The following is an 11,186-nucleotide window of genomic DNA, read 5'->3' as shown; positions in this document are numbered from 1 at the left end:
CTGTAAGTAACTTCATCTGCTAGGAAATGCAGTGAAAATAACGCAATCGCTTTACCAAATATACGCGTTCGGTATACAGGCTTATTACACGCAATATCGTATCACGATTGCGTGGTACAAGCGTACAGCCACGGCCGCGTCTGTGTAGAGCACGCGAGGAGCCGGTTTTCACACAGCGGGGCGAAACCTCGAGGCAGTTTCGGGCTCTGAAGAGCTGTATCAGAAGCATGTGCGGCTTAGCTGCCAGGCCGATCACATCAGAGCACGGAACAGCCTCGGGGTTTCACCCCGCGGAGCGAAAACCAGCTCCTCGAGCGCTCTACACAGACATGGCCGCGGCTGTAGTGTGGCAGCTTGGGCTAGTCGGTATGGCATGACGATAGTTATAGCGCGAATCAAAACGACGACACAGAGAAAAGTGCCCCGCCGCGGTGGTCTAGTGGCTAAGGTACTCGGCTGCTGACCCGCAGGGCGCGGGTTCGAATCCCGGCTGCGGCGGCTGCATTTCCGATGGAGGCGGAAATGTTGTAGGCCCGTGTGCTCAGATTTGGGTGCACGTTAAAGAACCCCAGGTGGTCTAAATTTCCGGAGTCCTCCACTACGGCGTCTCTCATAATCATATAGTGGTTTTGGGACGTTAAACCCCACATATCAATCAATCAATCAACACAGAGACAAGTGTCTTTCGTGTCCTTCTTGTCTCTGTGTCGTCGTTTTGATTCGCGCTATAACTATCGTCATGTACAATGCCATCTGGCGTCAAAACGTGCTATCTTAACGAGTTTTAAAGGCGGAGCTTAAGGGTCCCCCAATTGCTTTCTCTCCTGTGAAGAGGTGAATGTGCAGTATCAACTCACCTTTAAGCATGGAAGCCACGCTATCAAGCTGACGTGCGAAGTCCTCCAGGACGCTAGAATAATGACACCTCTACGCAAGTGCTCCAGACGACACATTTATTGATGCAAATGCGCAAGGGTTATGTTGCAGGATACAGCGATTCACTGTATGCCAACATCACTATTTTGGGATAAAAAAAAACAAAAAACGTAGAAGAGACTCTCAGCTTTTCTTTATTTACATACTCTTGAGACAACACTGGGTCTGAATATGGTACAACAACAAACGAAATTCTTCAGCAAGCTTGGTTTATCTCGTATGTACAAGAATTTTCACGCTTCACTTAGGAGTATTTTTGGACAAGCGCTGCATATCCGTCTTGTTCTCCGAGTCTGCCATCGTTTCAAATGGCCAGGTCTGCGTATGGTCGTCAGAACAGTGCACAGAACTAAAGCTGCAGCAGTTCGTGTACTGATTGGGTTACATACAAAACAACAAAAAACAACCGGGCATTGTTTTATGGCTTTCCGAGGCAGGACGCTGGGTAGAGCAATGCGGTCGCGGCATGTTACGGCATCTTGGCAATGGTCAGCCGTAGGTCATTCTGAAATGAGAACAAGTCCCAGGAGACTCATCTTGGGCTCCCATTTCGAACTTGTAACACACAACACAAAAGCACAGGTAAATGACTAATTAGAAAGGTACTGTAAAACACGTTATTCTTTTATGGCTTAATGGTATCGCTATCGCCATCACTTCTCCAACAAGACAAATTTTCCGGAGGAAAAGTACTCTATTTTAAGTCTTGCTTTATTTGCATTATCATAAACGTACAGAATAACAAGTGCGTATGAAAATTCTTCCGGCTGCTGCCATGATGTGTCGCAGTTTTGCCTAGTCAATTCATTGAGCTACCAGTATTTCAGAATTACTGCTTGAGCCAACCAACACGACTTCGTCAAGTATCCAATGTTACTGAATGCCACTCAACATCAAACCCGTGATGTTCATAATAATTGAAATGCGAACCAGTGAACATACTTAAAACAGAATGAGCGGGGCTACTGAAAGATGTAGTAAGGACGCCGTAATGACATTGTTCTGCGTCTGTAGTTTTTTATAAAAAGACTCATTACACTATTTGTTCCGCTTCATTAGGCTCCAACCAGCCCATGGTTCAGACCTTCCTGCAGAAGGCTTGAGTGTCTGGAAAATATTTTCGGACCTGCCTTCATTGGTCAAATCGCATCTATTCCATATACTACATTTACAATACCTGCTATAATCTTTCGTATAACAACACATCTTAGTTGCATCAGAATTTTACTACGATCTGTTTTGCGTCTGTTACCGGTCAGTTAATGTGGCAAGAGATGTGTTTCCCTCTTTACTGAATGCTGCTCTAAAAGCCTTTTGCGTAGTTACACACATAACCATTGTTTCATGTCAAATATTTACGTGAGCTTGATCCCTGAATACTAGCATCATGTTAGCTGGCGCTCAAGAGTTATGCTCCAGCTGGCTTGTCAAGGTGTTCACAGCAGTTTCTCACCCCTTGATGTATTAGCACGTGCAGGTTTTTTTACGGGGAGGGGGAGGGGGGAGGGGGGTGTACCATCACAGCGTCCACCCCTCAGGGCCGTAACGGGGCAGTTGAGGGAGTTCTGATCGCCCCCACCCTGATATTTTTCACGCTTTAATTTTATGGGTGATGCTAAAGTGTTTACCCTTACTCAAATCGACCTTCCACCCCACCCCCCGAATTTTTACTCATAGTCCCTTCCACCCCACCCCCAGAATTTTTTTCGCCATGCACAAAAAGCGTAAAATGACCATTTGCCTGCCAGGCCCCCACTTTAGGTCGAGGCGCCTCGAAAAATAATTTCTACATACAACCCTGCGCTCTACACATAAACACACCCCTAAAAAAATTTCCGGGCACGGCCCTGCTATCAGGTCAATACACGAGACAGACTTCTCCCCACCCTCGCCTTTTAGGAGATTTTGGGGAGGCCTCTTGTCCCCACACACCCTTCTACCCTCTTGCGCAAAGGTGGGGTGGGGGGCTCGATTCTCAAGCGAGAATGACAAATGAAGTGATGATAGTCATAGCGCGAGAACAGAACGACGACAAAGGGGACAAGAAGGTGGTCTTTCCGTTCTCGCGCTATGACTATCATCGTGTCATACCAACTGGCCCGAACCGCCACACTTCTAGAAGTTACAAACGAAGTCGCAGTGGCGGAGCAGACATACGTGGGCGCTCGCCATGGCGTTCTGGATGGCCACCCTGGCAGCGGTGAGCGTGGCGTTCACCAGGCGGGTGTTGTCCACCATGAGGATCTGGTCGCCGGCGCTGATTTCTCCGTCCACGGGGACCATGCCGCCCTCGCGCACTTCGGCCACCACGATGCGCCCGTCGTGGGCGGAGTTCAGGCCCCCGTCGAGAATCAGGTTCAAGGGACCATCCTGCGCGCGGAACCGCACCTCAGGCTAAGGTGGCGCAACTGCGTCTCGTAAGAACTCCCTCCGTGGTTCGTTAGTTATCAGCCTTGTCTGTATCGTGGAGACTGAACGAAGTACTGAGGCTGTACCACGTTGACTCAGATATTTAAAAGGATCACCATACGAGTTTGGCTGAACTAAATCTAGTGCACACAGTAAAGTTTTAATATTGCCACTTTTAGCTCAAGTCACACAAATTGAAATTGCAAATTAGGTAATATTTCTTTCTTTCGTGTCGTTGAATTCTCAGAGAAGCTGTATGAGTTTATCGTTTGTTAAAAAAAAACAGACAAGTTTAACACCAATATTACACATATTTTATATGTATATTTTGTTTCATACTTAATTCGAGCATAAAAAATGGTTGCCTGAGGGGTGATTTGTCCTAAAGCAGAAGAGTGAAAAGTGTGGCGGCATAGACATCTCAAACACCACGGAAGGTGCACCACTGATGATGAAAGGTGATCAGAAGGTTGTTACACTTTAAAAACAACTATATGCTGCCTTCCATCCTGCATGCATAGTGCAAGTGTTAATTTGTTAATATAGCTGAATTTATTGAACACAAAATTGTGTACGCTACCTTTTTAAATGTTAGAGTCTTCACAACAGCCCCTTCTGTCACATCATTCTGGAAGGAAAAAGAAATGACAACAAATAAGACATATACGAAAAAAAAAAAGAATTTTCTCCGACTATTCGACGTTCGTATAGACATCGGCTTTTCCTTTCAATCCGGGATCGAATTCCAGCAGTAGCGGCCGCATTTCGAATGACAGAGGCCACTGAACTTGAATATTTAGGTGCACGTTAAAGAACACCAGGTGGTCGAAATCTCCTGAGCCCTCCACTACGGCATCTCTCGTGGTCATACCGTGATTTTGGGACACAAAACCCCAACAATTTCTATTCCTATTAGATCACTCAGACTGCATTTTAAATTTAAGCTATACAGCTGCGCGAGATGCAGTAGTGAAGTAACTCGGTTGGGAGGAGTGCGAAATAAAATATACGAATCGCCCCTTTCGTTTGGTGAGCACTAAGACGCTTGATTATAAAGCACTGAAAACTGACAGGTCGGATGAGAGGATTTATTGAAGGCTCGGCCGTCTCATCTACATTTAGAGTCTCCCTTGCATGGTACTCTGTGCGCTCAAGCATTTTACAATGGAAGGCCAAGATTTGTAATTGCAAAACCTATAGCACCTGCCGGTCGTATCATTCGGTGTCGCAGAACGGGGCTGCCCCTTTATTAAACGTAATACTTCGCGGGTGTAGCTTCGTGGGTTTTGTGCGGTGGGAAACTGGCACAGTTTTGAGAAAGTCGACCGAGGTCCAGCGCAGCACCGCGAGCGGTGGCGTTACAGATGCCACACGCTCGCGATCTTCCGCAAATAAAGCCGAATGTTCAATAATATGCCGAGCAATATTTGTTTATCCGTAGAGTCGCTTCTTTTGTGTGAAATTTCCAAGTTTTTGTCTGTTTTTCGTATTTTTGTTTGGTATCCCTCTTAAATATAGCGCATTTGTCCAGATAATTCTTACAACTGTGAAAATGCAGGTTAGCCACATCAAATCTCGAATATACATTAAAATGTTAAATATACATTGTATTGTTAAACGAAATAGTTCAGTCAGAACTCATGCAGCGTGTGCATGACAAGCTGTTAACAGCAGGCTTCACGACCAACATAATAATAAGTCATTTCCTTTTGTACTGAGAAAAATCGTACTTACTGCAAGATTTGTCAGTGCAGGCTGCGCTGGACTGCTGAAACGACAAACAAAAAGAAGCTGCACATTTTCTTCCCCATTATATTTAAAGGGCATTTTCCCATCAAGTTCGGGAATCGGACCTGTTTTCTATATGCATGTACATCGTAAGCACATGCCTTACACTTCGAATTGTAGATGAAAACTAAACTACATAGTTCCTCCCATCAAATCACGTGCCAATACATCAGTGACAACACAACGTAGGCATACTTAATTTTTTTATAGCTTTTCATAGAAAATTGATGTAGAACGTGGAATATTTGTGCTGAACGAAACAATCAATCAATCAGGGTTTATCCAATGAACTTAATACAAAAGTGGTTACAAAGTATTTGGACCATTAGCCTGTGTGGCTTTACTGGTCCAGTTTAATACATGAATATTTTTTACACGTCAGAAGCAGAGGAGCACACGATATGATTATGAATCTTTATGCAAGTTCAATGGTTGAGTAGCTTCAAAGGTATAGTATTATACATAATGAAATGCACATGACAATGAATACCAAATTGCTGCTAAATCCCAAGTTCACAAGTAATAAAGATGAAGTAATGCCATACATTGTATAAAATGTTCTAAAGACGAGGCACCCGAAAAGAGTGGGCAGAATTTTTGCATAAGGCTGCGTTGAAGGATAAATAATATTCGAACTTGCATCAGAACAAAGAAGAAAAAACAAGAAAGAGAGAAATATGTACCAGGTGAGACATAAAAAAAATTATGGACGTGATCTGACAATATTCACGCCATAGTCTAGTGCCTCCGCACTGATAAAGCTTTAACTGTGGAATGTCTGTCGTTGAAAGCCTGGCATCGGATGTGCCCGTGATCACAGCATTCAGAAGATAGCAGTGAACACAACACAGAAATGTGTCTTCACTCACGCATTGGTGGTGAATCTCGTGCTGAGGCTCGGTCTGTTGGGCGCCTTGCAGTTGATACTGACGGTCATCTTAGGGCCATCTGGTGACTGTGTCCGTGCAGGGGATGGCGTCCGTACACTACCAGACTTTCCCGACGAGTCAACTGTTGTCGTCCTAAAAGAGAAAAAAAAGAGAAGGCAGATTGCGACCATTCAGTAAGCTTGGTCTAATTAGATTAACATTTAACGGACTTTCAATGTGTGCAGGAATAAGAGCTCATGCATACAAAAATTCACAGAAACTTATTACGCAATGTACAGTGGCGCTACTGTTGTGGTTTAATTCACACACAAGACCAATTAAAAGGATGCGGTGTGAAGCAACAATTTTTTTTTCAACAGCTACCAAAAAACGTTTTACTACCGTAGAAATAAATGTACAGATGTCTTTAGCTTGTAACCTTTTCTTCTGGTTTTTTGTGGCTTATGTAGTGAATGCAGGCACTTGCCCCTTGTCAGCATCGATGATCTCGACATTAGCAGGTCGGGCAAATCGGTTGGGCCTGGGGTTACTGCCATCCGGGTAACTGCCAATGGTTACCAGTGGTTTCCCATTAAAGAAGCTTTTGGGAGGCTTGGCCTCGGGTCCCCGGCTGTCCGTGATGGGCACGTCCTTGGCTGCTCCCGGCACAGGCGGTTTCGGCGCAGGTCCTTTGACCACGTGCGCCGCTCGCGCAATCGGACGATCCTTCTTTAAAGCCTGCATGAAAATGCGACAAAGGCTGTTCTGTGGGTTGGGAGGAACGCTACCAGGGAGAGAATGGGCGAGAGAGGTGCAATTCTTCCATTTCTGAAAAAAAAGGGTGCAGGAACGCCGACACTGGTAACTCCGAAGAGATAGAAAAGAGATGAAGGTGAAATAAGTTGCGAGGATTAGCCACCGGTAACGTCGCTAAGCTAACGCCCCCCCGGACGCATGCCACCATCGCGGCTGGCAGCTAGCCACGTCCTGTGGCTCTCATTTGAGTTGCGATGATACCCGTCAGCCCTCTGGTTCAAAGGAAGCCCTTATTTTGACACGCTAGCCACAGTTTTCCCGGCAAGCTAACATGACTTCATTTGCCGGCACCGAGCTCTCTGCAATCGGCAGAGAACTCGGCAGCCATCCTTCGCACCCCACTCGTTCCCTTTTCTTCGCGAGACACCCTCCGGAGAAAACTTGCCGGCGGCGTAGTCGTAGAAGTCCATACAAGTAGCGCGGGCTCCGCGTACGGTACTTGCACGCCGCTAAATCGAGCGAAAGCACGCGAGAATGCGCGCAGTTTTCGCGCAAGTGAGGTACAGGAGAAACGCTAAGAACGCCCAGGCATGGGAAGGTGAAGCAGGCAAGCAAGGCAGATCGCGCGTTTCCCCGTCAACCGGCAAGTCAACGTCGTCAAGTGCACTAGTAAAAACTGTCAGTTCGGCCTCAAGGAGCGAAGCAAAATGAAGAAGCGAAGCAACTAAATTGGAACGTTATGCGAAGTAAGACTAGAACCTACCATCCGATCTGGCATCACTCGAAACGATGGTGTTAGGAAACGCGACCGTTGAAGCGAGCGAAACGACCTTCGCGCCGTCTATCGCTTCAACGCGAACTGAGCGGCGAGAACACTGCACGTACAAGGGTATGAGAAGTTTGCTGATCGCTGTTTAAATAGAACGCGCACAACCACGTCCGGCCCGACCGAAGTGCGCAGTTTCTCACAGTAATAAGACATGTACACTATCAGAGCACAAGTTCTTTCGAGCGCACTTTCAGAAAACGCAACGCATATTCCCTGCCCCCACCCCCCTCACCCTCTGGAACCATGCACCGTCCCAACACCGACTAAATTTCAAGGCCGAAAGGCTGCCGCAGTGACGTCAGAGGGTGGAGGCCCAGTTACCCAACTGAGCATGCTCAGTAAGACTTTTTTTTTTCCACATCTTTTATTCGGCCCAATCAAGCCGCAGCAGCTGCGAGAGCGGGAGCGTTCGTTCTCCTAAAACGCGAACGAAACACCGGCTTTCCGCCGCGTTCGCGGCGTAACTGGGCCTCCACCCTCTGACGTCACTGCGGCAGCCTTTCGGCCTTGAAATTTAGTCGGTGTTGACCGTCCCCTTCAACACGGGTGTTTTGCGCAACAAAGGACGGCCGGCGCGCTTCCTTGAGCCTCGAACGGTGGCTGCCTACGAGTGCTTTCGCTCTCACACAGAACGTACGACACGTAGGGCGATGCTATGGATTCGTACTTTATACGGAGCCTAACGGTGACACCAACGCGCAATTGATAGAGAAAACAGACATCTAGCTGCTGAGATTTAATGACGACTCGGCATAGTTTGGCGTGAGCACCGAGTAAGAAAGAAAGCTCGGCATGCGTTAACTGGTAACGCAAGTACCGAACAAGGATCCATTGCTCGGCATGTCAAGACTCACGAAATAAGAAATTGGTGTAGCGAGCGATTCTATTGCATGCAAGAAGCAGGTTGTGATGTCAGCGAAGTCTCAGTGAGTCGGTGAAAATCAAAGTGGGGGATAAAGGTCAACTAATTACACCAAACTGCCCGTACGTAATTTAGGGTCCTCACCGCATCAAAGACATTATCGACTACTGTCGTGGCTACGTATATGTATATATGGTGCGTATTTTGTACCCATTTTAGACTATAACGGCATACTAGGCGACGCGCTTCAACAAAATAGTTTAAGAGCGTTCATACAGCTGGAACACTGCAAATGAGAAGGTATATGTTCTATAGTCGGATACAACCTAAATCTTCCCGAGAGGCTTCACGCAGACTACCAAAGCGTGGCAGCCGGTCACCCCCTAGACTCAAGAAAGAGTCCCGCTCGTAAACTTGGAAATGCATGTTTGCGAAGGAGGGCTCAGCACGGCCGCCTGCAACATGACGTCAGTCTGCAGAGAGCCCATTGGTGCAGGTCTGCGTGCACCAATGGGCTTTGAGGAAGAAATGCTGCGGACTTCGAAAGTTCTATCTGACTGTAGCATTGCGTATCGCTTTATGCGGGGACCGTATTGTGAGACGGTCACTTTAGGCGACAGTGTGTTTAGAAAATGAAAGTCACACTTTCGCCAAAAGGGCGAAGCAATGAATGCGATAGCAACATATTCGAATGTTTTACGAAGCAAGGCTAGCATTTTTAGAAGCAATATTAATTGTCGTAAACATGCGCTTGCTAAGTAACTAGGTTTCCTGCGGTGCGGTCAGATGACCACAGCAAGGCTCGTGAGTAGTGACCGCGTTGATATGCAAAGCGAGGCTGTCCGTCAACTCATTCATATCCGATTTCACGTAACTCCACAAAACGCTGGTGTAAGAGAACACGGCCGCTCCAGGTACACTCTTGGCGCCGTTTTTTCGTGTTGCAACCATGAGCTTGTTCGCTCAAGAGATAACCGCGCGCGCAGACGACCGCGGCCGGACAGGCGATGGTCGCTACACAGAAAAAGAAGCTAGTGCATTCTTTCACACACACACACACACACACACACACACACACACACACACACACACACACACACACACACACACACACACATATATATATATATATATATATATATATATATATATATATATATATATATATATATATATATATATATATATATATATATATATATATATATATATATATATATATACATGAATGGCGGCAGCGACAGCAAAAAACCCAGCCGAGACTGTCTATGATTGCTATCGCAATAAAAATTTCAACAATTTAGAGTACGGTGCACTCTACCATGGGATAACATTAAGCTGCCCCGGTAAACCCTATTTTCGTGACGCGGAATCTCATGTGTCCAATAATTGGAAGGACTATACAACTACGCCTTTCACCACACAGCCAGTCGGCGCGCATTGAAAGCGATAGTGTTACCTCCAAAAGTCATACTCTCAGAATACGGCTCCTGATCTTAACGCTGTTAGGTGCCGTCACGACGTTAAAGTTCTTCTGCCCCCCGCAGTACCTCTTTACATAAGCAAGCAGTTGTACCTTTGATATGACTGAAAACGAGTCCAATAACTGCCTATAAACTCGGGAACTGTGTGAAACATGTGCATCTTCAGTCATATAGTATTATTACTGCATGGTTGCAATGGTGTCACAGCGCGTGCGAGGCGGTATATATCTATGACGCTATAATTATTGCGCACTCTCGGCACTTTCCTCGCGAGGGCCACCTCTGGAAGGCGGCGGGACGCCGTCTCACGCAACACAGCAATGGAACTACGGTACGGAACGTTTTACCGTTCCACACTCCCTCCCGCCTTGAGAACGAGTCACGGCCGCGTTGAAAGCAACAAAGCAAACAGATGCAGGGCAGGCTGTTAATGTGGAGGGACAGGAGGAAGATGCAAGCGTCCATTTACCAAGCCGTTAAGGCCCTTGTCCGCGTTGGCCGGCTGAATAAACATGTGCGGGTTAGGATGCGTGGGCGGCACGTAGGTCGGCCAGTGGCGCTTGCGATTGCCGCCGCCGCCGAGCTCGCTGGACTGTTCGACCGACGAGGAGACCTCCTGTAGCAAGCAAGACAAGCACCCCGGCGCACAGGACACCGGCCGTTAGGGACCGCCACTGGACAAACGTACTCGTTGGTCATCAACAGCAAGCATCCCTTCCAGCCCCTTCCCCCTTCCTTATAAAAGGAGCATGCAGCCAAGCATTTTTTTTTTGTTGCCGTAAAAAAAACAAAAAAAAACATGCGATATCTCCAAGCGTTGCACTCTTCGTTGAAAAGTGTACTCTGGGAGCGCCTCAAAGCACATGTCGGTGCGTTACATGGCATGGGAAGTTCTAACGGTTTCAAGCATGAATGGCCGCCTACATGTGTCACGCCAATACCTTGTTCTCTTCATCAAGAAAATCACGTGCTCGTATTCCTGCCTTCCGCGGCCACAGGATCATTCTAAAATTAGCTGTAGACTACTTGTATGTACCCAGTGGCAGCAGCTCGGGACCTCACTTACGGAACCGCTTGCATCAGCGGCATGGTTCCTCTACAGTCGGGTCATCACAATCAGGGCACTACACTGGGCCCTTGCTGACATTACGAACTTTCACTGCTCTGAACAGCGACACTCTACTGCTTGCGGATTCCTGAGATTCCCTGGTGATCTTCACGTTCAAGACAGTCTGCAATCTAAAAAAATAAAG

At 47.0% G+C, this 11,186-nt stretch overlaps 1 protein-coding gene across 8 annotated transcripts in view; it reads right to left on the bottom strand.

Annotated features, from left to right (window-relative positions):
- Positions 1-939: 939 nt before the first annotated feature.
- LOC119170568 (uncharacterized) overlaps positions 940-11,186 on the bottom strand; it is a 217,786-nt gene continuing 207,539 nt past the window's right edge. For 5 of the 8 annotated variants that reach the window (XM_075887110.1, XM_075887107.1, XM_075887109.1 and 2 more), the window contains 7 exons: positions 10,403-10,549; positions 6,490-6,740; positions 6,003-6,155; positions 5,080-5,113; positions 3,926-3,973; positions 3,094-3,306; positions 940-1,441 (listed from right to left, as the gene is read on the bottom strand). In XM_075887110.1, the coding sequence (XP_075743225.1) occupies positions 1,406-1,441; positions 3,094-3,306; positions 3,926-3,973; positions 5,080-5,113; positions 6,003-6,155; positions 6,490-6,740; positions 10,403-10,549 (882 nt within the window). In that variant the 3' untranslated portion in view covers positions 940-1,405. The remainder of the gene's footprint in view (positions 1,442-3,093; positions 3,307-3,925; positions 3,974-5,079; positions 5,114-6,002; positions 6,156-6,489; positions 6,741-10,402; positions 10,550-11,186) is intronic. The other 3 variants (XM_075887112.1, XM_075887113.1, XM_075887108.1) reach the window with 2 other exon arrangements.

Source organism: Rhipicephalus microplus, chromosome 2 (genome assembly GCF_043290135.1).
Source record: "Rhipicephalus microplus isolate Deutch F79 chromosome 2, USDA_Rmic, whole genome shotgun sequence".
Lineage (NCBI taxonomy): Eukaryota > Metazoa > Arthropoda > Arachnida > Ixodida > Ixodidae > Rhipicephalus > Rhipicephalus microplus.
The sequence above is the reverse complement of the archived record's forward strand: the minus strand, read 5'-3'. Positions and strand labels throughout refer to the sequence as shown.